The 25,828-nt window shown below is 38.0% G+C and overlaps 1 protein-coding gene across 3 annotated transcripts; it reads left to right on the top strand.

The window, feature by feature from the left end:
- Positions 1-892: 892 nt before the first annotated feature.
- LOC149835916 (DNA-directed RNA polymerase) lies at positions 893-24,907 on the top strand. Of its 3 annotated transcripts, XR_016432378.1 has the most exons (7): positions 893-1,306; positions 2,629-2,783; positions 17,603-17,715; positions 17,819-17,901; positions 20,884-20,970; positions 21,060-21,259; positions 24,486-24,907. XR_016432378.1 is itself a non-coding variant. In XM_090008849.1 (6 exons), the coding sequence occupies exons 1-6, from the start codon at positions 1,197-1,199 to the stop codon at positions 21,187-21,189; spliced, it is 678 nt and encodes a 225-aa protein (XP_089864975.1). In that variant the 5' UTR covers positions 893-1,196; the 3' UTR covers positions 21,190-21,508. The 3 variants fall into 3 exon arrangements, 2 of the variants coding, with proteins under 2 accessions (XP_089864975.1, XP_089864976.1); XM_090008849.1 differs by lacking the exon at positions 24,486-24,907 and having other exon boundaries at positions 21,060-21,508; XM_090008850.1 differs by lacking the exons at positions 20,884-20,970; positions 24,486-24,907 and having other exon boundaries at positions 21,060-21,508.
- Positions 24,908-25,828: the final 921 nt, after the last annotated feature.

Consider the following 25,828-nt stretch of genomic DNA (forward strand, 5'->3'; position numbering starts at 1 on the left):
TGGTGAAATTCTATCGCTTGGCATTTGAATATACTTTGGTCCAAAGTGCATAAATTGGGATGATCATACTTATCACAAAATATGAAAAATAGGAAACCTCTATGCTGAATTGCAATGAAATATGTTAATTTATATCCATTTTTAGTACAAGTGAATTTATTGTTAATTGTATATAAATTTTAATAAACTCACTTTATAAGAGGAAATTGAGCATATCACACTTTCAAAACTTCATTCAAAGCAAGCTTCTTAAAAAGTAAAAAATATTGTTTTCCTAATATGAAAATGGATTCTCCTGATGTCGAAAATGTGTCTTTCATGCCAAAAGAATTGTACTTTCGTATTTTAATCGTATGTTTTTTACATTAAGTTTATGCATACAATGAATTTTTTTTTTAAAAGTTTTAAAATAATTTAAAATAAAAAAGGCTTTAACTGCATTTTATGCATTTCTTACATTTATTTTCTATCCCTACAGAATTTCCATTACTTTTCTTAAATGTTTCACGCTTCACGCACATTCTTAGATTCTCGCTTCTTGCTTTGCAAACGGCCGCATGCATTGACTTATTCCTACGGTAATAAAACAATGAAATGGAAGTAGGGACGTCAACGGGTCGGATCTAGGTTTGACTTAATGGGAACTGACCTAATGGAATTCAGATTCAGATGAAAAAGGATAAAACTGCATCGAGATCCAACAAGTCCAAAACCCAATATTTACACTTAATCGGATTTGGATTTAGATTTCAAAGAAAAATTAGTACCGAATCCGATAAAATGGATTCGGATTCGGGTCAGATATCGGATTATACCCGACCCGTTGTCATCCCTACGGAGGCCGAAGGGAGCCTTCTATGTTCTAACCCTCCAGAACGCGCGCTCCCTCGCTCTATCAGGTGGGAGCCAAAATTTCTAAGCGCCAGCAAGAAACCCTCACAAATCCCCCGCCGAAGCTCCGCCGCCGGACCTCCCCGCCCCTCCGGCCGATTACCATCCGGAAGCCCTCGCCTGAGAGAGACGCCCGTTCGGAAATCTTCCCGTCCTTTTTTTTTCGCATCGTCACCGAATCATCGCTCGGTTTCGCCTCTACCGATCGGCAATCTCATCGAAGAGGAGCGCTCCCCGCGGGGAGAGCCGTAGGGTTTTGAGTTCATAGGATTCCAAGGGAGGGAAGCGGAAGAGAAGCTGTTTTGATGAATGCGCTTAGGGTTTCGGAAGCGGAGCTATGCGTTTACTTGCATCCTGCAGCGTCTGGCAACGTCCCGCAAGCGCTCCGTCGACAACTGAGCTCTTTGATCCTAAAGTAAGCGCTTTGCGTTTTCGCCCACTCGATCGTTTGTTTCATTTTTCTCAAAATCGAAGATAGTGATTCTTCTTTCAGTTTGCGGTGAAAATGCTTTAGGAAATGCGTATGATTCAGCACCTTACTAATCGATGAAAGGGGAAGTGATGGTATGATCGTAGAAGCGAGTTTTCCCTGGGAAAATTTATCTTTTCACACATAATTGACCGATTCCATTTTTTTTAACGACACGGAGAAACCGCCCCCTGGACCAGAGACCTAGTCGCGCTGGACTTAATCTGCTGCACTTACGGTAGCCGTCCCGGTAGCGTAAAACTCCGTGGGCGCACCCGTTGCCTCCAGGGAGCCGATTCCATGCTTTTTAGTCTGCTCTTCAGGCTCATTATTATTTTTCTCCCTAAAGAAACGATGAGTATTTTTAGGTTTTGGCTGCATTCGGCCGAGCCCTTCCGAACGGCCTTCATTTGTTTTAGAATCGTATTTGATATTTTCAAGAGCAACTTTTTTTGCTCTATATCTAAGATGGTTTTATACAATTTACAGGTTATGTACTTGCTTATATTGCTTTCTAACATCTGCATAAGGTCAGTTGATAAATAGTTCATGTAGAAAATCTCATGATTATGTTACATTCATTGTCAGTTGATTGTGCTTGTACTTTTCTTTTGGGCTGGTATTTCGCCTCATTCAATCTGTTTTTTCTTTTCTTTTTGTAAAACTGCATCTTTTGGTTGGTTTATGCTGTTAAATCAAGGTATTTGGCACCCTTGGGATGCAACAGTGTGCCAGGACATTTAGCAACATATCCCAATTTCATATTTGAATATTGTTGTCAGGTCGAACATCTTTGCAATTAACAGAATGCATTTGAAGCAATGACTGACATGAATATGTGCAAGTCGAGTTTCAATTTTATTACTTGGAATAAGTGGGGTCATCGCCCAAAAAATAAAGCATTGCTTGTAAATTTTAGTATCATCAATTTGTGGCTGTCTGAAGTTATTACCATCAATGAGTATTGATGCGAAAACTTTCTTTGGAACATGTATCCATGGTTCTTTCACTAGTTTAATTAAAACCACAATATTTACTTTGACTATGATCTTAGTCACGCAATAAACATCGTTAAGAAAATTTAATTCTATGCGATGAGATGAATAATGGTTTATAATCATTAATCACAATGCTGAATGGTTTATAATCATTGATGTTATGTGAATGATTTTTGTAAGTCCTTTTCCCTGAAGGATTATGCTTGTTTACCAGTCTAATTATAAATTCTATCTTACAAGTTTGGGTTCATTTTTGTGTGTCTGTTGCAGATTTGATGATCACTTTGATGGAGTAGTGCTGGCTCATTATGACACAAAGATCCAAGATAGTTCAGCCAAAATACTGAATTCTTTATCACCCTATTTTGGCGTGCGATTGAGAACAAAATTACTGCTTTTTTCCCCAAAACCGGGGATGCTTCTAGGTATTTTCCACCACACTGCACCTCATCTCTCAAATTAGTTCTGTATGGCAGTGTTACCCATCACCATTAGTCATGTCTTGAAATCTTATCATGTTATGAGATTAATCAAACTTATTTGCGTTTGCCCCAGAATCATGAATTCAAGAGTGATAATGTACATGTTAAGTATCCAAATTTTGCAAAAATGTTGCGGCTAGAATTTCTTTGTTATTAAATAATGTCACTTTGTATTCTTTGTAATCTCTATTCAAATAGATGGAATACCTGTGCTTCCTGGTCAGTATGAGAAACTGGAAGAATCTGCCTTCAAAATGATGTATTCGAAAGAGTCTTCTTCATGCGTACACAAATCTGATTTTATCAGAACGGTAGACATTGATGTATTCGAAGAGGGGGTGCCAGTTATAAGACAAAGATTTAACCACCTCAACCCCTTCCACTAAAAGGTGATTGTCCTTGATCATGCCCATAGAAGACTCTGAAGTATTTATCATATTGTGGCTAGTGGATATGTTGAACTTCTTGTCTTGTGTTCCAGGCTTCACAAGCATTGTAATGCATGGAGTCATGATTCTAGAATCAGGACTTGGGTGTTTACCATGCCTACAAATATATTGTACTCTATAGCCAAGTTGAGAAAGGCTTGAATAATGAAATATGGCGGTTATGAGAGGTAACTGATTGGCTATAACTTAAACGTAATCAAGGTATGAATAGTTGTAGATGAACTTTGACTAAGCAGTGAAAGCCACGTCAGGTGGTATATCCAAGGAGTGAACCCTCGCCTAAAGATATACAGGTTGCCTTGCCAAACAGTTGATAGATACTTAGAGAAGTTTTGTTGTAACGACCCCAACTTATCTTCGTAAAAAGTGATTTATTTTAAAACAATTGTGAAAACAAAACCCAAGGATCCGGAGTCTCACAAATTTAATACATACCAAACCACAAGATATAGTGTATTGAATCAACGGAGAAATAATCAACTTTATTAATCAAATAAATAAATGTTATAAGCATAAATAATAAAATAATTTATCACAAGGAGCCACTCTATCAAGAACTCAGAACATGTCACGCAAAACTCACAGGCTCTATAAAGCAAGTCACCTCATCACTGAGCTCCCGGTCCTAAAAGACAATTTTGAAAGACGAGGTAAGAACCAAAGTCCTTTCTACGAATTCCTCTAAAAATCCAAAAAGAAAGGAAAGAGTATAAAATAAATTCATGCATAATTTCAGAGGAATATAACACCAACAATTTTCATAATCAACTTACCATTCAAGTATTGAAACAAGTATCATGCAATAATAAATATCATACGAGATAAAATATGTATGAATGCATGAACTAATGCAGAACAGTAAAAATGCTTGATTTAATGCACATGCATGAATAACACATTAAGTTATTGATGCAGCGGAAGGGAAAATCCGAGGTCGACCTTCACGTAATGGGCACCAGACACGCTTTCGATGCAGCAAAGGGGTCGTTGACTGTGCAACAAATGTTACCCAACAAGCGAAGGAACAATGGAATGGGTCGAATCACATGACCACGATGAAACAACACGCTGACGGTCACTGATGTCGTGATGGACTCGGTATCGCCCCAGATACGGACGACCATTGGTTGCTCTCTTTGCGACGCACAATCGTGCATTGTAAAGTTACGCAGAAGCACGTGAAGCCAATAAAAGGAGAACCTCAGAACAAAAGGGTTCGACCACCATGGATTTAAATAAAAAAAAAATCAACCAACGATGCCCACAGATTGTGTTTTACTAACAGGGAATGAAACAGAAAAAAAAACAATGACTGATAGAGCAATGATGGGGTATTCAGACTGATAGAATAAATCAAACACTAAATGACAAAAGGAAACAGTAAAGGAGTCCGGCTGAATGCAAGAAAAAAAAGAATATCCAAAAGGGTAAAACTTTGCTGAAAAAGGAAAAAGACGGCTGCTGCAATTTAGAAAAATTCTTCTCCTCACACGCAACCCTAAGAGGGTCTATTTAAAAGGGTTTGGCTGAAGTTGGATCCGGGTCCCGGGTTTGGTCTCAGACCCGAGATGGCTTCTGAGTGTTGCTGGATCGGGGTGTGCTCTGCATCATGGTTTTGGGCCTACGCTGCATCATTCTCCCCGGGTTGGGAAGAAGTCGGCTCCGACGACTGATCTTCCCCTCAGTAAGCATATAGATCAGACACATCGAAGATAGGCGCTTCCATTTAAAGTTGTGATCTGCTCCTGACTCTGCAAGCGTACCAATGACCACCTCAACTCAGAAGTTGTTGCCTTCCTCATCCCAGAAAGTTCTTGATGATGGCTTGATGTAAATTCCTTCATGATTATACCGTGAGGCGACATTATTCCTCTCCTGATTGATGGAGGTCCAAGATTTCAAAGGATAGTGAGGAGATAAAGTAGAAAAGCAAAAGACATTGTCGTTCATGGTTGTAACAACAAGGTCAAGGTCATCTTCACCATCAACATTATCTGCTAGAACCATGCTGAATGAGGTTTCACCAATAGCAACATTAAGATCAACTAAAAGAACCTGATTCATAACTCTGCCATGAGTACGATAAGGAAACATACGAACTTGAGACCCATCTTTTCCCCTAAGAACAAAGATGGTCCCTGATACTGTTGGAACCACAATGTCTGTCCTCCCATCTCCATTAACATCAGCTACTGTAGGGCCCGAGGGCGAGGTGGTGGCACAGATGGGCTGACGGTCCACCGACTGGACTGCTTTCGCGATGAGAGGGTTCACACAGGTCGCTGCTGATTCGAGTTGAAGGGGGGGGGGGTACCAGATGGGGAGAACTGTCGCAACCTGCATCCCTGTGCAGAGTTTCTTCAACAGCTTCACGTCGCGATGTTTGTTGGAGCGTCACCCGGGCTGGATTGACGACGATAGTATCAACAGGGTGGATCGTGCGCGCGCCTAACTGATTCAACGGCACTGCGTGCGCGCGCCTAACTGATTCAACGGCACTGCGTGCGCGCGCCTAACTGATTCAACGGCACTGCGTGCACATTCACCTTGGATTCAAGCGCACCCAATCGTGCTTCGAACCCATCCATGCGCTTTGACAGACCGACTACCTCCTTTTCTAGGCATAGCATATCTTCCTGCATTTCTGTCAACATGTCGAGCATTTGCTTCATGATATTCTCTCGTATCTTTCCGCTCGTAGGACCGTTCCTTGCTTCTTGCGTCATGCCGTCGACGAAGGAGGAGGGGCTGAGCTCTGATACCATTTGATGCAGCGGAAGGGAAAATTCGAGGTCAACCTTCACGTAATGGGCACCAGACACGCTTTCGGTGCAACAAAGGGGTCGTTGACTGTGCAACAAATGTTACCCAACAAGCGAAGGAACAATGGAATGGCTCGAATCACATGACCACGATGAAACAACACGCTGATGGTCACTGATGTCGTGATGGACTCGGTATCGCCCCAGATATGGACGACCACTGGTTGCTCTCTTTGCGACGCACAGTCGTGCAGTGTAAAGTTACACAGAAACACGTGAAGCCAATAAAAGGAGAACGTCGGAACAAAAGGGTTCGACCACCATGGATTTAAATAAAAAAAATCAACCAACGATGCCCACAGATTGTGTTTTACTAACAAGGAATGAAACAGAAAAAAAAACAATGACTGATAGAGCAATGATGGGGTATTCAGACTGATAGAATAAATCAAACACTAAATGACAAAAGGAAACTGTAAAGGAGTCCGGCTGAATGCAAGAAAAAAAAGAATATCCAAAAGGGTAAAACTTTGCTGAAAAAGGAAAAAGACGACTGCTGCAATTCAGAAAAATTCTTCTCCTCACACGCAATCCTAAGAGGGTCTATTTAAAAGGGTTTGGCTGAAGTTGGATCCGGGTCCCGTGTCCGGTCTCGGACCCGAGATGGCTTCTGAGTGTTGCTGGATCGGGGTGTTCTCTGCATCATGGTTTTGGTCCTGCTCTGCATCATTCTCCCCGGGTTGGGAAGAAGTCGGCTCCGACGACTGATCTTCCCCTCAGTAAGCATATAGATCAGACACACCGAAGATAGGCGCTTCCATTTGAAGTTGTGATCTGCTCCTGACTCTGCAAGCGTACCAATGACCACCTCAACCCAGAAGTTGCTACCTTCTTCATCCCAGAAAGTTCTTGATGATGGCTTGATGTAAATTCCTTCATGATTATACCGTGAGGCGACATTATTCCTCTCTTGATTGATGGAGGTCCAAGCTTTCAAAGGATAGTGAGGAGATGAAGTAGAAAAGCAAAAGACATTGTCGTTCATGGTTGTAACAACAAGGTCAAGGTCATCTTCACCATCAACATTATCTGCCAGAACCATGCTGAATGAGGTTTCACCAATAGCAACATTAAGATCAACTAAAAGAACCTGATTCATAACTCTGCCATGAGTACGATAAGGAAACAGACGAACTTGAGACCCATCTTTTCCCCTAAGAACAAAGATGGTCCCTTATACTGTTGGAACCACAATGTCTGTCCTCCCATCTCCATTAACATAAGCTACTGTAGGGCCCGAGGGCGAGGTGGTGGCACAGATGGGCTGACGGTGCACCGACTGGACTGCTTTCGCGATGAGAGGGTTCACGCAGGTCGCTGCTGATTCGAGTTGAAGGGGGGGGGGTACCAGATGGGGAGAACTGTCGCAACCTGCATCCCTGTGCAGAGTTTCTTCAACAGCTTCACGTTGCGATGTTTGTTGGAGCGTCACCCGGGCTGGATTGACGACGATAGTATCAACAGGGTGGATCGTGCGCGCGCCTAACTGATTCAACGGCACTGCGTGCACATTCACCTTGGATTCAAGCGCACCCAATCGTGCTTCGACCCCATCCATGCGCTTTGACAGACCAACTACCTCATTTTCTAGGCATAGCATATCTTCCTGCATTTTCGTCAACATGTCGAGCATCTGCTTCATGATATTCTCTCGCATCTTTCCGCTCGTAGGACCGTTCCTTGCTTCTTGCGTCATGCCGTTGACGAAGGAGGGGCTGAGCTCTGATACCATTTGATGCAGCGGAATTTGATGCAACGGAAGGGAAAATCCGAGGTCAACCTTCACGTAATGGGCACCGGACACGCTTTCGGTGCAGCAAAGGGGTTGTTGACTGTGCAACAAATGTTACCCAACAAGCGAAGGAACAATGGAATGGCTCGAATCACATGACCACGATGAAACAACACGTTGACGGTCACTGATGTCGTGATGGACTCGGTATCGCCCCAGATACAGACGACCACTGGTTGCTCTCTTTGCGACGCACAGTCGTGCAGTGTAAAGTTACGCAGAAACACGTGAAGCCAATAAAAGGAGTACCTCAGAACAAAAGGGTTCGACCACCATGGATTTAAATAAAAAAAATCAACCAACGATGCCTACAGATTGTGTTTTACTAACAGGGAATGAAACAAAAAAAAAACAATGACTGATAGAGCAATGATGGGGTATTCAGACTGATAGAATAAATCAAACACTAAATGACAAAAGGAAACAGTAAAGGAGTCCGGCTAAATGCAAGAAAAAAAAGAATATCCAAAAGGGTAAAACTTTGTTGAAAAAGGAAAAAGACGGCTGCTGCAATTCTGAAAAATTCTTCTCCTCACACGCAACCCTAAGAGGGTCTATTTAAAAGGGTTTGGCTGAAGTTGGATCCGGGTCTCGGGTCTGGTCTCGGACCCGAGATGGCTTCTGAGTGTTGCTGGATCGGGGTGTGCTCTGCATCATGGTTTTGGGCCTGCTCTGCATCAGTTAGTTATCAGAGTTGCTTTTGTATGCATGACTTTATTAAATGCACAATTTTAGTTTTCACTTTTTCTTAAACCCGCAGATACTCAAAACGGGCATAACAATCCCGAAGTCCAAGTTAGGTTCCCAGTTGTAGTTTAAAATACAATTTGTATTTTATTATTGGGTTCTATATTTGTTCATCGACCGATATCAGTATTTCTCACCTTTCATCAGAACATTAGGAATCCTTACCTAATGCCGGGACATAAATGAAAATCTTCAACCATTGACGCTACTTTCTTGGTATACCAATAACTACAACAACAACAACCACAACAACAACTACGCCTTCATCCCAAAACAATTGGGGTCAGCGATATGAACCAAAAAAGAAATTCATTTTGGGTCTTCCACATGAATCCTTTTCCTCCAATCATTTCTATCCAATGCCATGTCCTCGGTGAGGTTCAAAGCATTCATATCCTTTTCTATCATCTCCATCCAAGTCTTTCTAGGCCTACCCCGACCTCTTTTAACTAATATATTTTCCCATTTCTCCAACCTTCTAACTGGAGCATCATTAGGCCTTCGCCGAATATGTCCAAACCACCGTAAACGATTCTCTCGCATCTTATTTTCAATGGGTGCAACACCTACCTTCTTACGTATCTCCTCGTTCCGAATCTTATCTTTTATTGTATTTCCACACATCCATCTAAGCATCCGCATCTCAGCTACACTCATTTTTTTAATATGATGTCTCTTGGCAGCCCAACATTCTGTACCATATAGTAAAGCGGGTCTAATAGTCGTCCTATAAAACTTTCCCTTCAACCGCAATGGCATTCTACGATCGCACAACACTCCAGTTGCACTTTTCCATTTCATCCACCCAACCTTTATCCTATGATTTACATCTCCATCAATTTCTCCATACTTTTGAATGATGGGTCCCAAATATTTGAAATAATCATTCATCGGTATTTCTTGCTCACCAAGCTTCACTACACTCCCATCACTACTTCGTTGCTTACTAAACCGACATTCCATATATTCAGTCTTACTCTTACTCAACTTAAAACCTCTAGCTTCCAATGTCTGTCTCCATAATTCTAACTTAGCATTAACCCCAGCTCTAGACTCATCAATCAAAACAATATCATCAGCAAACAACATACACTACGGTACATTTTTTTGAATTGATCTCGTAAGCTCATCCATCACTATCGCAAATAGGAAAGGGCTTAAAGCAGATCCTTGATGTAACCCAACCGTTATCGGAAAATTGGTTGTCACCCCTCCACAAGTGCGGACATTGGTTACTACTCCTTCATACATATTTTTAATTATACTAATGTACTTGAAAGAAACACCTTTCTTCATCATTGTTCACCAGAGAACGTCCCTAGGTACTCTATCGTATGCCTTCTCTAAATCAATAAAAACCATATGCAAATCTTTGTTCCTCTCTCTATATCTTTCAATAAGTTGTCTAAGAAGATGTATAGCTTCCGTAGTTGATCTTCCAGGCATAAAACCAAATTGATTCTCCGATATCATGACAACCTTCCTCAACCTAGACTCAATCACCCTCTCCCAAAGTTTCATAGTATGACTCATGAGTTTTATACCACGATAGTTTGTGCAATCTTGTATATCACCCTTATTCTTATATAAAGGCACCAAAGTACTCTTCCTCCACTCATTACCAATAACTACAGTTGAGTAAAAAACACCACCCTCAGGCAAAGTTGCTGAATTTTCCTAAAACCGTGGTTGAGAGGTGAACCACCACACATCAGGTTTAGGGGCACAATCACACACCGAGTTTTAGTATCCTTACGGTTTTCCCAAAACCACCATCCAAGATTCCCACACTGTGCAAGGAACATCCATACAACAACAACAACAACAACTACGCCTTCATCCCAAAACAATTGGGGTCAGCGATATGAACCAAAAAAGAAATTCATTTTGGGTCTTCCACATGAATCCTTTTCCTCCAATCATTTCTATCCAACGCCATGTCCTCGGTGATGTTCAAAGCATTCATATCCTTTCCTATCATCTCCATCCAAGTCTTCCTAGGCCTACCCCGACCTCTTTTAACTAATATATTTTCCCATTTCTCCAACCTTCTAACTGGAGCATCATTAGGCCTTCGCCGAATATGTCCAAACCACCGTAAACGATTCTCTCGCATCTTATTTTCAATGGGTGCAACACCTACCTTCTTACGTATCTCTTCGTTCCGAATCTTATCTTTTATTGTATTTCCACACATCCATCTAAGCATCCGCATCTCAGCTACACTCATTTTTTGAATATGATGTCTCTTGGCAGCCCAACATTCCGTACCATATAGTAAAGCGGGTCTAATAGTCGTCCTATAAAACTTTCCCTTCAACCGCAATGGCATACTACGATCGCACAGCACTCCAGTAGCAATGTGCAAGGAACATCCATGAATAAATTAATTATATTGTTTGGTCTCTTTTACTTTTTTTTAAACAATTTTAAGTTTTTTACACACGAACCGTTTTGCATGCAAAACCAAATTTCGAGCCCTGGCCCAGACAATATAACAGTGCAATTAATTTTAGAAAACCAATAATTCCAAAAACAAATTTTGCAAATGTATAAATTTAAATCAACAACATTGGAGCAACACATGCTCCTAGCCCACATGACTTGAACATCTGACAACAAAAGCATCTCAAAGTGATTTATGCATCTTATGCAAAATTTTAGTGAACATGCAACGCACTTGTTTTAAAACATGTCCATAATGCACATCCAATCACATAACAAGAATGCATATAAAATCAATTTGCATACGCATGCGAAGATATGCTTGCAAGACACATTATCATGATCTAATTCATGCATAAACTCCCAGACATGCACATGATCATATTTATGAAAACTTCAAAATTAATTCAGAATTTCCATGCCTAATGCACATTTGCAACATAATAATTAAATGAATAACATGTACAATTAAATCCAAAACATGTATATGGCACCCTGCAGTCCATATGATTCAAATCCGAACATAGCTACACTGTTCAGAAAAATAACATACCAACACTGCCAATCTGATCAAAATCCACATGCCAAAAACCATGGTAATCTGATCGGATTGAACAAAACTTACCATTCAACAAATTTGATTGGATTACACATTTGCGATCTGTGTCAAATCTGATCAAGTTGCATCTGGCACAAACATGGCACAAATCTGGGCAGCTTGTGCACCTGCAAAGAGTGGCCAAAAACTTATATATATATATATATCATCTTGCATCATGACATGCTCTCAATAGCATGCGAGTGTTGGATTAAAGCAAGCAGCGGCATGCTGCCATCCATATGTTGTTGCCGCCAACAGTGCACAGTAATGTGCTGTGAACAGTGCATAATGGCTGCACAAAGGTGCAACACTGCTGCCCATAACAGCTCACACAAACCAACCTATATGCAGCCAATAATAGGCCGCATCTATATCAAATTTGATGACAATCGACATACAACATAGAATCAGAATTATTGACAGTCAATCGTAACAGCATAAAACAGATTTACGAGCAGTTTGCATCAAAGAAAATTTAGGTTCGATGATCGTCAGCATAACAACATACGAACAATTTAAAAAAAATATAGTGTTGACAGTAGTCAACATAACAACATCAAACCTATTTTGACAGCATCAAAACAGTTTGATAACAACATCAAAGCTGCAAAACAGATTTGCAGCGACACATTTATGAAGTTAATCATAAAACAGTAACAAAACGAATAAGCCCATGCCCACTCAGCCTGCTAACAGCCATCATAAACTCAGTTTTGAAAACGTGAAATCATGGCTGATAACAGTTCATATGGTAGTGTCAAAACAGATTTTATGTAGTGAAATCAAACTGATGACAGTCACATATATTAATGACAATTGGCTAGAAATAAATAAGTGCAATAACAATTTTGATATGCATAACATCCAAACATGTTATCATCCATTGAAAATAAGATGAGAGAGAATCGTTTACGGTGGTTTGGACATATTTGGCGAAGGCCTAATGATGCTCCAGTTAGAAGGATGGATAAATGAGAAAATATATTAGTTAAAAGAGGTCGGGGTTGGCCTAAGAAGACTTGGATAGAGATGATAGGAAAGGATATGAATGCTTTGAACCTCACCGAGGACATGGCATTGGATAAAAATGATTGGAGGAGAAGGATTCATGTGGAAGACCCAGAATGATTTTCTTTTTTGGTTCATATCGCCGACCCCAATTGTTTTAGGATGAAGGCGTAGTTCTTGTTGTTGTTTGTTTGTATAACATCCAAACATGTTTACATCTATCACATGATTCAAATCTGATCAACATAATAGCACGAAACAGATTTAATGACACTCGGCCAGAAAATAAAATGAGTTCAATAACAATTTTGATATGCATAACATCCAAAGATGTTTACATCTATCACATGATTCAAATCTGGTAAGCATACTAGTATGACATAGTTTTAATGATAGTCAGCCAATACAGTCTGATCCCAAAAATTGACAGGGCACCATATTCATCAGAGAATACACTCGGTAACTAGTGATTACATGCATATTCTCATGAGCATGAACAAAATATCGAAAAATCTATCTACGTGCTCCCTTTACTTTTTCTCATGTAAAAATAAAATCATAAGTATCGACAAATCTGAAAATATGTTTACCTGTATTTCCAGATTTGTACACAAACAGGAAAATCGATTGTCACAAGAACTAAACCTATATATATATATATGTATATAATCGATATTATATATACATATAGGTGTATTTTTGTATTAAATTTTAGATTTTTACTTTTTCCTCTAATATGTATACATCAAATCAAATTTATGACCTTTTCTTCTCGTAAGCCTTAGAGAGAAACTCGTACCTTATATTGGAAGTGAAAAAAAAGAGCAAAAAAATGACGAATGTTGGGTGAAAATGACGGATCTTCCTTCTTTCTTCTTCCTCTTCTTCTTCTTGCCTCTCTTTCCTTCCTTTTTTTTTTCTTTTTTTTTTCTCTCTCACAAGTTGGGCTCCCTCTCTCTCTGGAACCATGATTCTAGAGAGAGGGGAATCCAGCCCCTATTATATGGTTTCTAGAAATTTTATTTTTCTTATTATTATCCTTTTTTTGGTTTGATCACTAACTTCTTATCTAGAGGACTCCTCTAGAGGGTGACGTCCCCGCTAGAGGACTCTCTTACATGGAGGGTAGAGTTCTACCAAAGGTAGAACTCTACCTCTCTAAATACTCTCCTTCAAGGTTGTCAGACTAGGAAGCGGAAGCGGAAAACGATACGGGAAGCAAAAGCGAGAAGCGATGCATTTTAAAATATATAGGAAGTGGGAAGCGAGGAATAAAAAAAAAAGAAATATAAGAATTGAATGAGAATAAAAAAAAACACAAATAAAAACTAAAATAAAAGTGACTAATATTAAATTTCATGATTTTTTAGTGTAAGAATTAAATTTTTAACAAAATCTAAAAATGATGACTACCAATTTAGCAAAAGCACATGGAAGTGAGTGAGAAGAGTCAGAGAAAACACATAAAAAGCATGAAAAGTTGAGTAAGAGAACATATAATAAGAAGAAATGAAGCGTGTGGAAAGCATAGGAGAAGCGTGGGGAATCGAGGTTCTCATCAAGTTTCAGAAGCGAGGAGTATCGCGCTTCTGAAGTGAGTTTCCAGGAAGCGAGCTTCCCACCTGTCTAAGAAGCTTCCAGTAACTCTGCTCTCCTTTATCCTCTTATATATTTTATTTATTTATATTAAAGGTTTATCTAGAGGGTAACACCCCCTCTAGAGAACCCAATTAGGTAGAGTTCTACTTCATGTAGAACTCCACCTATCTATTAAATAAATTCAAAAAATATTTAATTATTTTATTTTATTAATTATTAAATAATTTATTCTAAGAATATTTAAGAGGGTGTCGTCCCCCTTTGGAAGTCCTCCCGTAGTAGACTTCTACTCAATTTAACCTTTAATTTAATTTTAGAGTTTTAAATTAGTCATATTTGGATTTCAGATTTAGATTCATATTCAAATCCAAGATCCAAATCTATATCCAAAATCCATATGGATTCAACCTGGACCAGATCCTAGTTAATATGGGTCTAGATTCATATCATCTTGGATTAAATGGATCGGATCCAGTCCGATCCAATCCAAAAAAGATAAAAATAGAGGCGAGTCATTTTTGAAAAAAAAACGCAATTTTTGGGCCGACCGTAACCCGATTTCAGAAAAACGAAGCACCAATGTTCTTAGAATTATGAGATGCAGCTAACGGTATACTTATCTGATATTCGCCTTTGAATTTTGCCTGTATTTAACCTGAATTTCACTTTATTTTTGCTTGATTTTAAAGGTTAAAAACAAAAATTTTCACAATTATTAACCTTCTCATCTTGGTCTTGTCAGTGGGCCTTGGGCCACGTCGAGACCCAGCTGACGTCACCTATATTTAAGGATATTTTCCATGATGTTTATCATATTCATTGCGATACTTAGTCAAAATTTTATATTTTTCAAATTTAAAAACCATTGAAAACACACGATATTACATCTATCGTGTTATAAAGTTATATGAGCAGCCACAATCTGGTCACCTTTAATCGGGTTCTGACAGGCCAGTGTCATCAATGCCATTGATATTTTGAAAATATCGTGATAATATTGGCGATATCAAGTAAGTCAATATTATTGGCAATATACTGAGATATTTTCAAAATAATATCATGATATTTTGGGGGAAGACTATTTTTTTATATTTTAAGCATACATTTTAATTTTTTTATTTTATGTTTTAAAACCTTTTAAAACTTGTTTCTTTATATTTTTCCAGAAAAATCATGCAAGACTATTATTTTCTTATCTTTTTTCTTATTTTTTGGTATTTTTTTAATGTTTTAAACTCTCGAGTTTTTTTTTTTTGAGAAAAACCAACTTTTGAAAATCTCTTGGAGAAAAACCCTCGCCTTGAAAATACCTTGACTATGTGATAGGGAATGAATTTGGCCCTTTTCATTATCTATCTCATAAGGGAATTACATTTATTATCCATGTAATGGAGATGAATAAATTCTTCTGTTTGGTAATATGTAGATAAAAAGGGTTGAAGAGGAAGAAGGAATATCTGATGTGAGAAGGAATGTGCTGAATATGCTGTTCTCCCCTTTGCCTTTTTGTGTTAGTGAGGTTTTTCCTTTTTGGAGTGCTTTTTGTGGGGGTATGACGTTTTTTATGCACTAGAAAATGTACACCTCTATGTCACATGGGTGCGGGTGCGGGGATGCGGCACTTTAAAAAAACTTGGGTGCGGGAGGGCAAAAATATAAAAAATTATATATATATATATGTATGTATAAACAGTATAATGTTTATATTACATTAGGATTTGGGCTATACGATTAGGATTCAAACTTGCAACGTCATATTAATATAATATATCTATGTATAAACAGTATAATGTTTATATTACATAGTTTTTACATGTAAAAACTATGTAATAGATAGATTTTTAAGAAAACGAGCCAACCGAACTCAGTTTTCCCTAAAATGGGTATTTTTTTTTCAAAAGTGGGCTTATTTAGCCGAGATTGAGAGAGACAAAGGTACACAGTAAGGGGGAAAGAGATTTAGTTGAGAGGCACACAATATGAAAATGGGGGAAAAAATAGAGAGAGAGATTAAGAGACGAGTGGAGAGAGAGATTGGAGAGAATGAGAGAGAATAACGTACCTTGGAGATGAAGAGGAAGGCTGGCGCTCGTCGGGTGGTAGCAGTTCACCCGCGTCGCCGGCGTCGGGGTGTTGCAGCTCAACAGAGTCGGAAGAAGACAGAGGAAACTCGAAGGAGGGCAAACAGTTTTGCCCTAATCCTCAATCCCTTATCGGGCAATATATATATATTTTAAAGTCTAAAATTTGGATGAATATGACCTTGGGTGCGTTGACCGCACCCAAGGTCAGGTTGACCGCACTGGGTGCCGCACCCACACGTGCACCCCCGTCACGTCGCGTCGACGCGGGTGCGGCACCTGGTTGGCCGAATCCCTGTGACATAGGTACACCTGCATTTTGTGTAGTGGCCTTAAGGGCATTTTGGGTATGATGAGTTTTCCTCACTTTTGGAAATATAAGATGGTGGATTGGGTTATATTCTTGTGCGGAGTGTCCTTTAGAATTTTCTATAAGTTTCCCTTTTTTGAGTTCTATTAGTTTCTTGGTTTTTTTTGTGGCTCGTGTGTTAGAAACTTAGAAGAGGAATCACCACTGTACCCTCTTTTGGAGAGTAAAGGAAAAGGGAGAGAGAGTTCTCCTTTGAAGGCTTTGCTGAAAGAATTATCAAAGTACTCTTTGTCTTCTTTAAAACAGGTTTAGGGAATTTGTGAACAGGTTTGTTTTTTACACATCAGACTCCATTGATAAGGTATCTTTTTTGTGAACCAGACCCTACATATATACCTCTTTGTATTGAGCATGCCTTGACACTTAATAAAAGATAATATTTGCCAGTGTTCCTGCGGATGTAGTCGTATAATGTGATAAACCACATATATTTGTCTTCTCTTTGTGGTTTGTGATCTCTTTATTTTGTGTGGTTTTCGTGGGACCAAGTCGATCCTATTGCGTGCTTCCTGCACAACATTCGGTACAAATTGAGCCGTACTTTCCCTAGAGTTCAATAAGGAGCATGTCTAATTTACATGTGAATGATTGTTTAACTGTTTTAGCTAAAAGATGTGACTATACTATTTTCCTATTATCCTCCAACCAATAATTTTGTATTAGCTTGAGTTGCTTTTAATTCATCCACTGTAGATAGATTGGCACATTTGAAAATTATCAGCATGAGACCTCTTCTGCAGTGTTTTGACAAGGTGAACTTTGGATGTATTTTGTGGACTCTCTCTCTCTCTCTCTCCTACCAACTTTTATATTAGATTATGTATTTATGTAATGTTCTTGTATTTCAGAAGGGAAAGTAACAACAATAGGATTGGATTTTGTTCGTGTCATTGTGCTCGGCATCTCAGTTGCAACCATTTCATTTGATGACATCAGAGAAGAATTCAGTTACCTGGAACAGGTGCAGACCTCTAGTGATTTTGTGTTTTGGTTGGGGAAATTTTTTTCTGATCTTTAAAAGAAGATAAATTGTGAACTTAGACCGAGATATTTTCTTCTTTTAGGGAGATGAGCGAATGCTTCGTAGCACACGTCACCAGCGACATGTAATTAGAGTTGATAGTATTCTGCGTTTTTTGGTCAAGAGGTAAGATATTTGAGTCTCAAAATCATTTTATGTCTTCATCAAATTTGTATGCCAGGCTAAATTAATGAAGACAAATAACAAGTATGGAAGGCTAGGCATCTTCATCCCAAAAATAAGATGAGTTTAAAGGGGTCTTTTCTACAACTTATTCTTCTTCTTATAATCAAGGTTGTATCGTATAGTTACCCGTATCAGTGGGGCTCAAAATAAGATACGTATTGTAAAAAATTATAATTTTTAATAAAAAAATTTCAAAATTTTCACAAAACACATAAAAAATAAAAAAATTTAACACAGATTTTTAAAAAATCAGAACACATGAAACAATGATGAATTGCACAAAATACAACCATAAAATTACATATGAAGTATTTATGTCTCATTTTCATCATACAGATCCTCTCCGGGTTGCGCGTATCCCATTTTTGCCTCACTTATCTTATTTTTTTGTTTTTTCTCTTAGACTAGTGAGTGATTGCTGACATTGTCATTTCACGACATCCAACAAATTCCTTGACATGCAGGCCGTAACATTGAGATGTGTCCCGGCTAAATGATGCTTCAACTATGATATATCACCCATAAAAATAAATATTATGGCAATATTTGCACTCGATTTTTAATTGGGTTTGAACCATTACTTGAGTGCCCCATTGCTATGTTATAGTCTTCCCCCCCAAAAACTCAATAAGAAGCAAATAATGTGTTTTTTTTTACCTTAACCCACTTCCTTGAGTGAAAAAATGATGACTTACTTGAGAAAGCCGCAAAAGCCCTGTCCCTTGTGCACGGATCGACCCTCGAATTGCTCTCACAACTCCTAGGTGTTGGAGTGTGGAGCTTGATTTCTACCTTGATATAAATTCTTAATTTTTGTGGATTCGAGGGCGAGAATTCTTAGAGGGTAGTTTTGTAATTTTACCTAAAATAGGTTTCCCGAGACTCTTTGTATTTAAAAAGGCAATCCATCTTTTGTAAGGTGTGTGTATCTCAGTGCGGCCATGAACGTAGGCAACTTTTGCCAAATTACATAAAATCCTTTTTCTTTGTGGTTGATTTCTTTCTCTTCTTCTCGTTTTGTTTCTTCGATCTAGTGATAGTGTGATCTATCAATAGTGTATTGAGTCATTTTCCAACACTAGGGTGCGTGGATATCCCTCTAATGGCCTCTACACAAATTAGGAAGTCCGCTTCAAGAAGCCTTTAAAACCCAAAAAATAAAAAATAAGTTTTGACCATTTTTAAAGTGTGTTTAAGATGTATCGTACGATACACCATGTATTATACGATATCGTACGATATAGGGGGTCATATAATACACTCGATACAGATACGATACACACTCGTATCGTGATGCGAGCGTGTATTGTATTGTTGTTGCCCATAATAACGATACATATCATATCGTATCATACAATACAATACGATACTTACAACATTGCTTATAATGCACCTTTCATTAGCTATGATACATAGACATGGCTAAATGGTCCACATACCTGTATTGACATGGGTACGGGTACCGGGTGTGTCACGGGTACGTGCTAAGCCTAAGTCGGGTCGGGTCCAGTTAGGACCCGACCCAAAACCCCAATACTTTCTCTCTCTCTCTCTCCTATTTTTTTTTCTTGGTTGTTTGCAAAGCCCCTTTTCTCGTCTGTCGAAACTCTCCATCTCCTTCGCACCCTTCGTCGTGCCAGAAGAAGAGGAGGAGAAGAGGAAGAAGGAAAAGAAAAAAAGAAAGGAGAGAGGGAGAGAGAGGCGATGAGACGAAACCCCCTCTCCTTTCCTTTTTATCGTGTCATCCCTCCCCTCTTTCCCTCTTTTACGTTTTTTTTAATGTTCATTTTTTACCTTCACCCCCTCTCTTTATTCAAAATGTCATCCCACAACTCCCTTTTTTACTAAAAACTACATTGGACCCACAAACCATATATGGATCTTGCATTGTCCCCAGAAAACCATTCTTATAAATATGTGTGTGTAGCTGTTTCCCTGTGCCCACATTTTTTAAAATTGCCCCGTCGTACTCATGCCCGTAACCGTGCCCATGTGGCATAGTTCATTAGTTTGAAGATATTGCAGCCCCTTCCATTATTTAAGGCTTTTTAATCATTAGGTCAGTATGTTCCCTGTTATATGTTCTATCCTTCACCTTGTTAATTATCCAGCTGCAAGTAAATAGTGAAAACATTGTTTCCCTTTCCTTCTCTTATGCTTCTCACTTCTTCCAATTCTGTTATCTTCTTAGTTTCTACATTAGTTCATTAACAATATTTTGTCTTTGTCACAAGGAAACGAGGAAAAGGAGATCAGATGCCATTCTTGTGTAAATTTTCATTAGGAACAACATATAAGAGGACACAAAACGAGAGTAAAGTGGGGTATACCTGTGACATAGGATTTTGATATTTCATTGTTTTCATAAGGATCATCACCCTAACATCCAAGCCTACAGTTTTGGTTAATAAGAGTATCTATTGTATCAGAATTAACACAATTTCTTTAAGCACTTCCGCAACCAAGTATTCTTTGCGACATTGTTATCTCCTTTTCTAGATAAGCTACCTACCTTTGTCAAGAAAGTAGTGAAGTATATCAAGATTGTGATACAAATAACTCTTTTAGGTTGAGTTTGTGACAGTTTTATAAATTTTCATGGAAACCATTGATTCAGAGAGCAAGAGAAAAAAGGAGTCTCACAACTACTAGGAAGAGGTTCCAGAACTGTCTCACGTTGGACATTCTTTCAATATGATATTGAGCTTGATCAGGGTTTGATCAATTTACACTTTCACCTTTAGCACATACATATGTTTGATAATACCAATACATGCTTACGTATTACAAGAAAAGATACAAAACATAAGGCACATATATCAAACATACCTCATGTCACATACTATAAAAATATATGTAATTGTAAAATGTTCCCACGTGAGCTATATTTTTATCCTTGAGCAATTTCCAATGCTGATACAGTGTTGAGAACATGACTGGTGATATATTGGGATCACTGATGCCTCGTGGTACGGGATGCATCCGTTGGTTGTATTCACACAGAGCAAGGTATAGCTTTCATATTGACAGTGATGTCTGAAGTTGGCATTCATTGTAAATTTCTGTTAGACTGATTCTTGGCCACAATTGATTTTCAGGAATCATGAGAAACTGACGGACAGGAAACAGGAATCACAAGATCAAGATTTGCAACTGAAGGATGACACGAGTGCCAGCGGAAAACACAAATCCAAGAGGAGAAGGATTGATGGGGCTTCAAAGTCATGAAACTTGCAAAACTAACTGAGGTGCTGTTGCCAAAATATGTGCGTGCATTCTTTTTCAAACACACTCAGGGGTATGTCCATTGTCACCCATTTTTGCACTTTTAATGAAACAACTTTTATTTATTATGTAAATTGTTATGCATTGGACCATTATTTTTCATGATTTTCCTTCCAATATCTTTTTGAAACTTGAGAAGTTGTATTAAGTTCTTTGAATGATTTGAGTTACGATGGCAAAATGAGTTCATAATGTGCCATCCATCAATCTCTTTCTGTGTACAAGCTAAAGTTGCATGTTGATATTATCATGTTTTCTTTCATTCAAAGTGTAGCAAAAGCCATTGTCCATCAGAGCAATTTGCAACAAATCTGCAAATAGTAAAATTGAATTAATTATGTATATATTTTCTTGTTTGAACAAATAAGCATTATATGACTTTTGATGTGTAAATTCTAAGGGATGAAGGCCATTGTGAAACCAAGTGCTGTTTTGAGCACTATGCTTATTGGTTGCTCATGATGTCATGTCAAACATGCTGTTTCCATTGAGGGCAGCGGCAGCCTCATCAAGATTTACTGTTTCTCTTGAATTTCTTTTTACCAGGAGAAAAATGATCAATCTAAATAGCATTCTCACTTGTGTTTTTCAAGTAATGAAGGGGCATCTTGGGCTTTGACATCTTACAAAATCCAGAATCAGTTCTTTTGGCACGTGTGGCATGTGCTAGCTTGAGAGAGTTTGTAGGAAGAATCCCCTTTTTTTCTTTAAATTTATTTTTTCGAGACATGGAAGTTCTCAGCTGTTTGATACAAAGGTTAAGATTAAAGTGTAAGTTGTATTACCATCCGATTATACTATTATACTAGGAATTTTTTCTATTGAATTCTTAATTTTTTGACATAATAATAATGAATATGAAAGCTGTAAAACTGTGATAGGTTGAACACATTGGCTAGCTAAATTTTTCTTGATATTTTTAAAGCTATAGGAGGGAGTTATGAAGGGGATCTGTTTCCTCAAATACCAAGTTTTCATTGTCATTGTCATGACAGAGACACCTTTTGTTACTTTTTACACTTTCATGCAACCAAGGAGTCACCTACAAAATCACAACATGTGATAATTATTTAGGTCACCACCCCAATCAAAATCAGTATATGCGATTAAATTTAAAGAAGAGGTAGAGTATAAGAAAAATCTTTTGTTGATGGAGTTCTTGATATATCTTACTATACACAACACACCACCCATACGAACAAAAGTGGGTGCATGTTGAAACTGACTTTCGGTATGAACTGCATGTCCAATGTCAAGTGACTAACTGCCATTGAGGAGTAGGGTTCTCCAATAGTTCCCCATCATCACTCGTCTCAACATTTATCATCCATGGAGTTTCTATTACTTTGTTTTCACTTATCCCAGACCTTGCAAGGATATCCCCAATAAACTTGGTTTGAGGTAACAAATATCTGCGTGGGGAGAAAGCAACCTCAATGCCTAAAAAATAACTCAAATAATCTAAGTCAGTTATTTCAAAATTATTCTTAAGAATTAATTTAATATTATTTACTCTCTTATCTTCTCCGATGATGATTATATCATCCAAGTATAACAACAAAATGATATTACATGCATTGGAGTTCTTAACAAACAACTTTAGTGTTAGTAAAACATGATCTAAGTCCAAGCTTTAACATTAAGCCACTAAATCTATCATACCAGGCTTTAGATGCCTGTTTTAAACCATACAAAGCCTTACACAAACGAAATTTTTTGGTGTTAGAGCCCGGTACGACTAAAACGGAATTTTCTTCACTCTTTGGTTGACTATAGTTTTTCAACCTATTTTCTTTCATAGTTAATTCCAATGTCTCATCGATGGATGAATTGCCACCTCTATGCAACAATAACGCCTTCACTTGTTCAAATTTCTATCGGAGACTATCGATTAATTGAAAAAATTGCTCTACCCTTATTTGTTTTTGGCGGAGTTTGATATCAAGAGAGCAATGCCATTGAGGCTCCAACGTCGAAAGCTCATCCAAATGTTGGGAGAAGGTGCCATAGTACTCTCTCACTTATCATCTCCCCTTGTTGCATGATCCACACCTTATTTTGAAGGTGATATATATGTTTCATATCTTTTAGGGAGAACATTCTTTTGAGAAAGTCCCATGCTTGATTAACATAATCAAATTTAGCAAGATTTGAGCATACGGAGACTCACATTATTGATGAGCTATGTTATAACCTTTAAATGCCCCATCCTTCATTCCTTTATTTTTTCTCGTATTCTACAAAAGCCTTGTTATTTTCATCCCGTTGTAGTTACACGGCCTTGTCATTATCTATTTTTGTGAGAATTAGTTAGGTTTCTTTTAGGAACCATCAACCAATCCCTACAAACCTTTTTCATATATACAGTGCTTCATAGAGTTAGACGACACCACATGATTGGAAGAGTTGAGTTTGTAGAGAAGAAAGTTGATGAGTTCCTTGTCATCCATTGTCTTGGGAGAAAAAGGAAGAGGGGAAGAGTGTAAGAAGGAGATGAGCACGAATCACACAATCACCACGAACACCCGAGCTTTTCAAGCACCATGATCACAGGAACCAAGGCATGGACGATCACACGAGCACCACAATGGTCCACCACAAGGATCAAGAGCCTATGAGGCTCTTATACCATATAATGAAATGATATCCAATGGAGAAGATCTCAGATGCTACTTATGGGCAAGAACACAAGTGCAACAAAACACTCACAATGAGCACACAAGCACACGATAAGCACTCACAATATTAAAATAATAATTTAGTTAATATGAAAAAGCATCAAGAAGAATGCCTTACAATAAGAATGGGGAGATCTTATTATAGACAAAGGGGACAAAAGATTAGTCGTTACACTAGTCTAACGGCTAGTAAATCCTAGCTGATTCAAAAAATAAAAAACAGTAAACAAAGAAAATAAATAAAAGGAAAATTACATTTTGGTCTTACATACATGCTACTCAAAAATAGGTATATACATACATATACAATACACGTATGTATGTATATATATATATATATATATATATATATATATATATATATATATATATATATATATATATATATATATATATATATATATAATACAATATTTTAACAGATTCGTCTCTTGGATCTATCAGCTGAATTTTAGAGTCAGATTTTTTTTAGGGTAACAGATTAGGGTAGAGTTGCTGCTTTCTTTTAAGACTATTCCTTCTGTAGAAATTGAAATTGAGCATGGGAGATTGGTGCTGCAGGAGTTGGAATATGAAGGTCGAATTCATTTTTACTCTCTCTGCAATTCTATGTACTATTCTGGACCACATTGCTCTTTGAGAAGTCAGGTGAGAGAAGGTTCTGCTGAAGATGGGGACGAATGGCATGAGGTGAAGATTGCTCGACGTCACAGAAATTTTCCTACAGAAAAAGCTAAAGTAAATCGATTCAATCAATTTGCGTCATTAGAAATAGAGGAGGCTACATAGGATATTATGGATAGTGAGGCTGTTAAGGAAGAGGTTCTGATGGGGAAGGGGGTTGATGCTAGTAAGCAATGCAAATCAAAGGATAAGAAGGTTAAGCCTGTGGGTAGGGTTAATACATTCATGCAAGAGAAGAACATTTGGCCTTTGTCATCTTTATTTTTTGTAAAGTTGACTTCATCCTTTTCTTGAAACCATCAGTCTTTCTGGGAGTGGTTTGGCACTCGGCATCTTGTGCATTTGAATCGACGATCTTTTGATTCACGATCAGGTTTTTTACACACAGCAATTCTTTTTGGATTGTTTGTGGTTTCTAGGTTGATTAGAATAGCTTTTTTCTTGACCATGACCTCTAAATCTTGATTTTTTTCTCTTGCAAAATGACATTTTTTATTAACGCTTTCTTTTTCTTCATCGATATTGAGCTTTGATTGGAGTGCATGCTCAATATTTTGAGATTTGAACCTTGAGATCCATTTCTCGTGTGCCTCGAGAGAACCCATCAACTCTTGTAATGACAAGGTTGCTAGGTCTTTCAATTCTTCTATGGTAGCTACAACATAGTCATATTTCATCGGCAAGCTTTTTAGAATTTTTTCAACAAATTTTTTCTCCTCAATTTTATCGTCATAGCTTCTAATTTGATTTATGATTCCAGCAACTTAAAGAGAATTTTTTAATGGATTCACTGTCTTTCGTTGACAGTGTATCAAAATCTCTCCATAATGCTTGAAGTTTGATAGAGATGATTTTTTCGTTGCTTTGAAATTCAACTTTTAGAATATTTCAGGCTCTTTTTAATATACATGCATTCATAATTTGAGAAAATATCTAATTGTTTACCCCAAGTTGGATGCATAAAAGCATCTTCATGTCCTTGTTCTTAAACTCTTTTTATTTTGCTGAAGTAAGAGTTGCATCATCAGTTGGTTTTTCGAATCCAAATTGGATGAGATCCCAAAGTTCTTATGAGGTGAATATAGTCTTCATTTTAAGAATTCAAAAATCATCATGCACCATCAAATACGGGCACTTGGAGTTGGGAGTGATTGATGATGGAGTTGCTTGAGTTGCCATAGTTTTGGTGCAGGTGTGATCTCTTTCGGCAAAGTTTTGAT

Source organism: Nuphar pumila, chromosome 6 (assembly GCF_984573655.1).
Source record: "Nuphar pumila chromosome 6, dmNupPumi1.hap1.1, whole genome shotgun sequence".
Classification (NCBI taxonomy): Eukaryota; Viridiplantae; Streptophyta; class Magnoliopsida; order Nymphaeales; family Nymphaeaceae; genus Nuphar; species Nuphar pumila.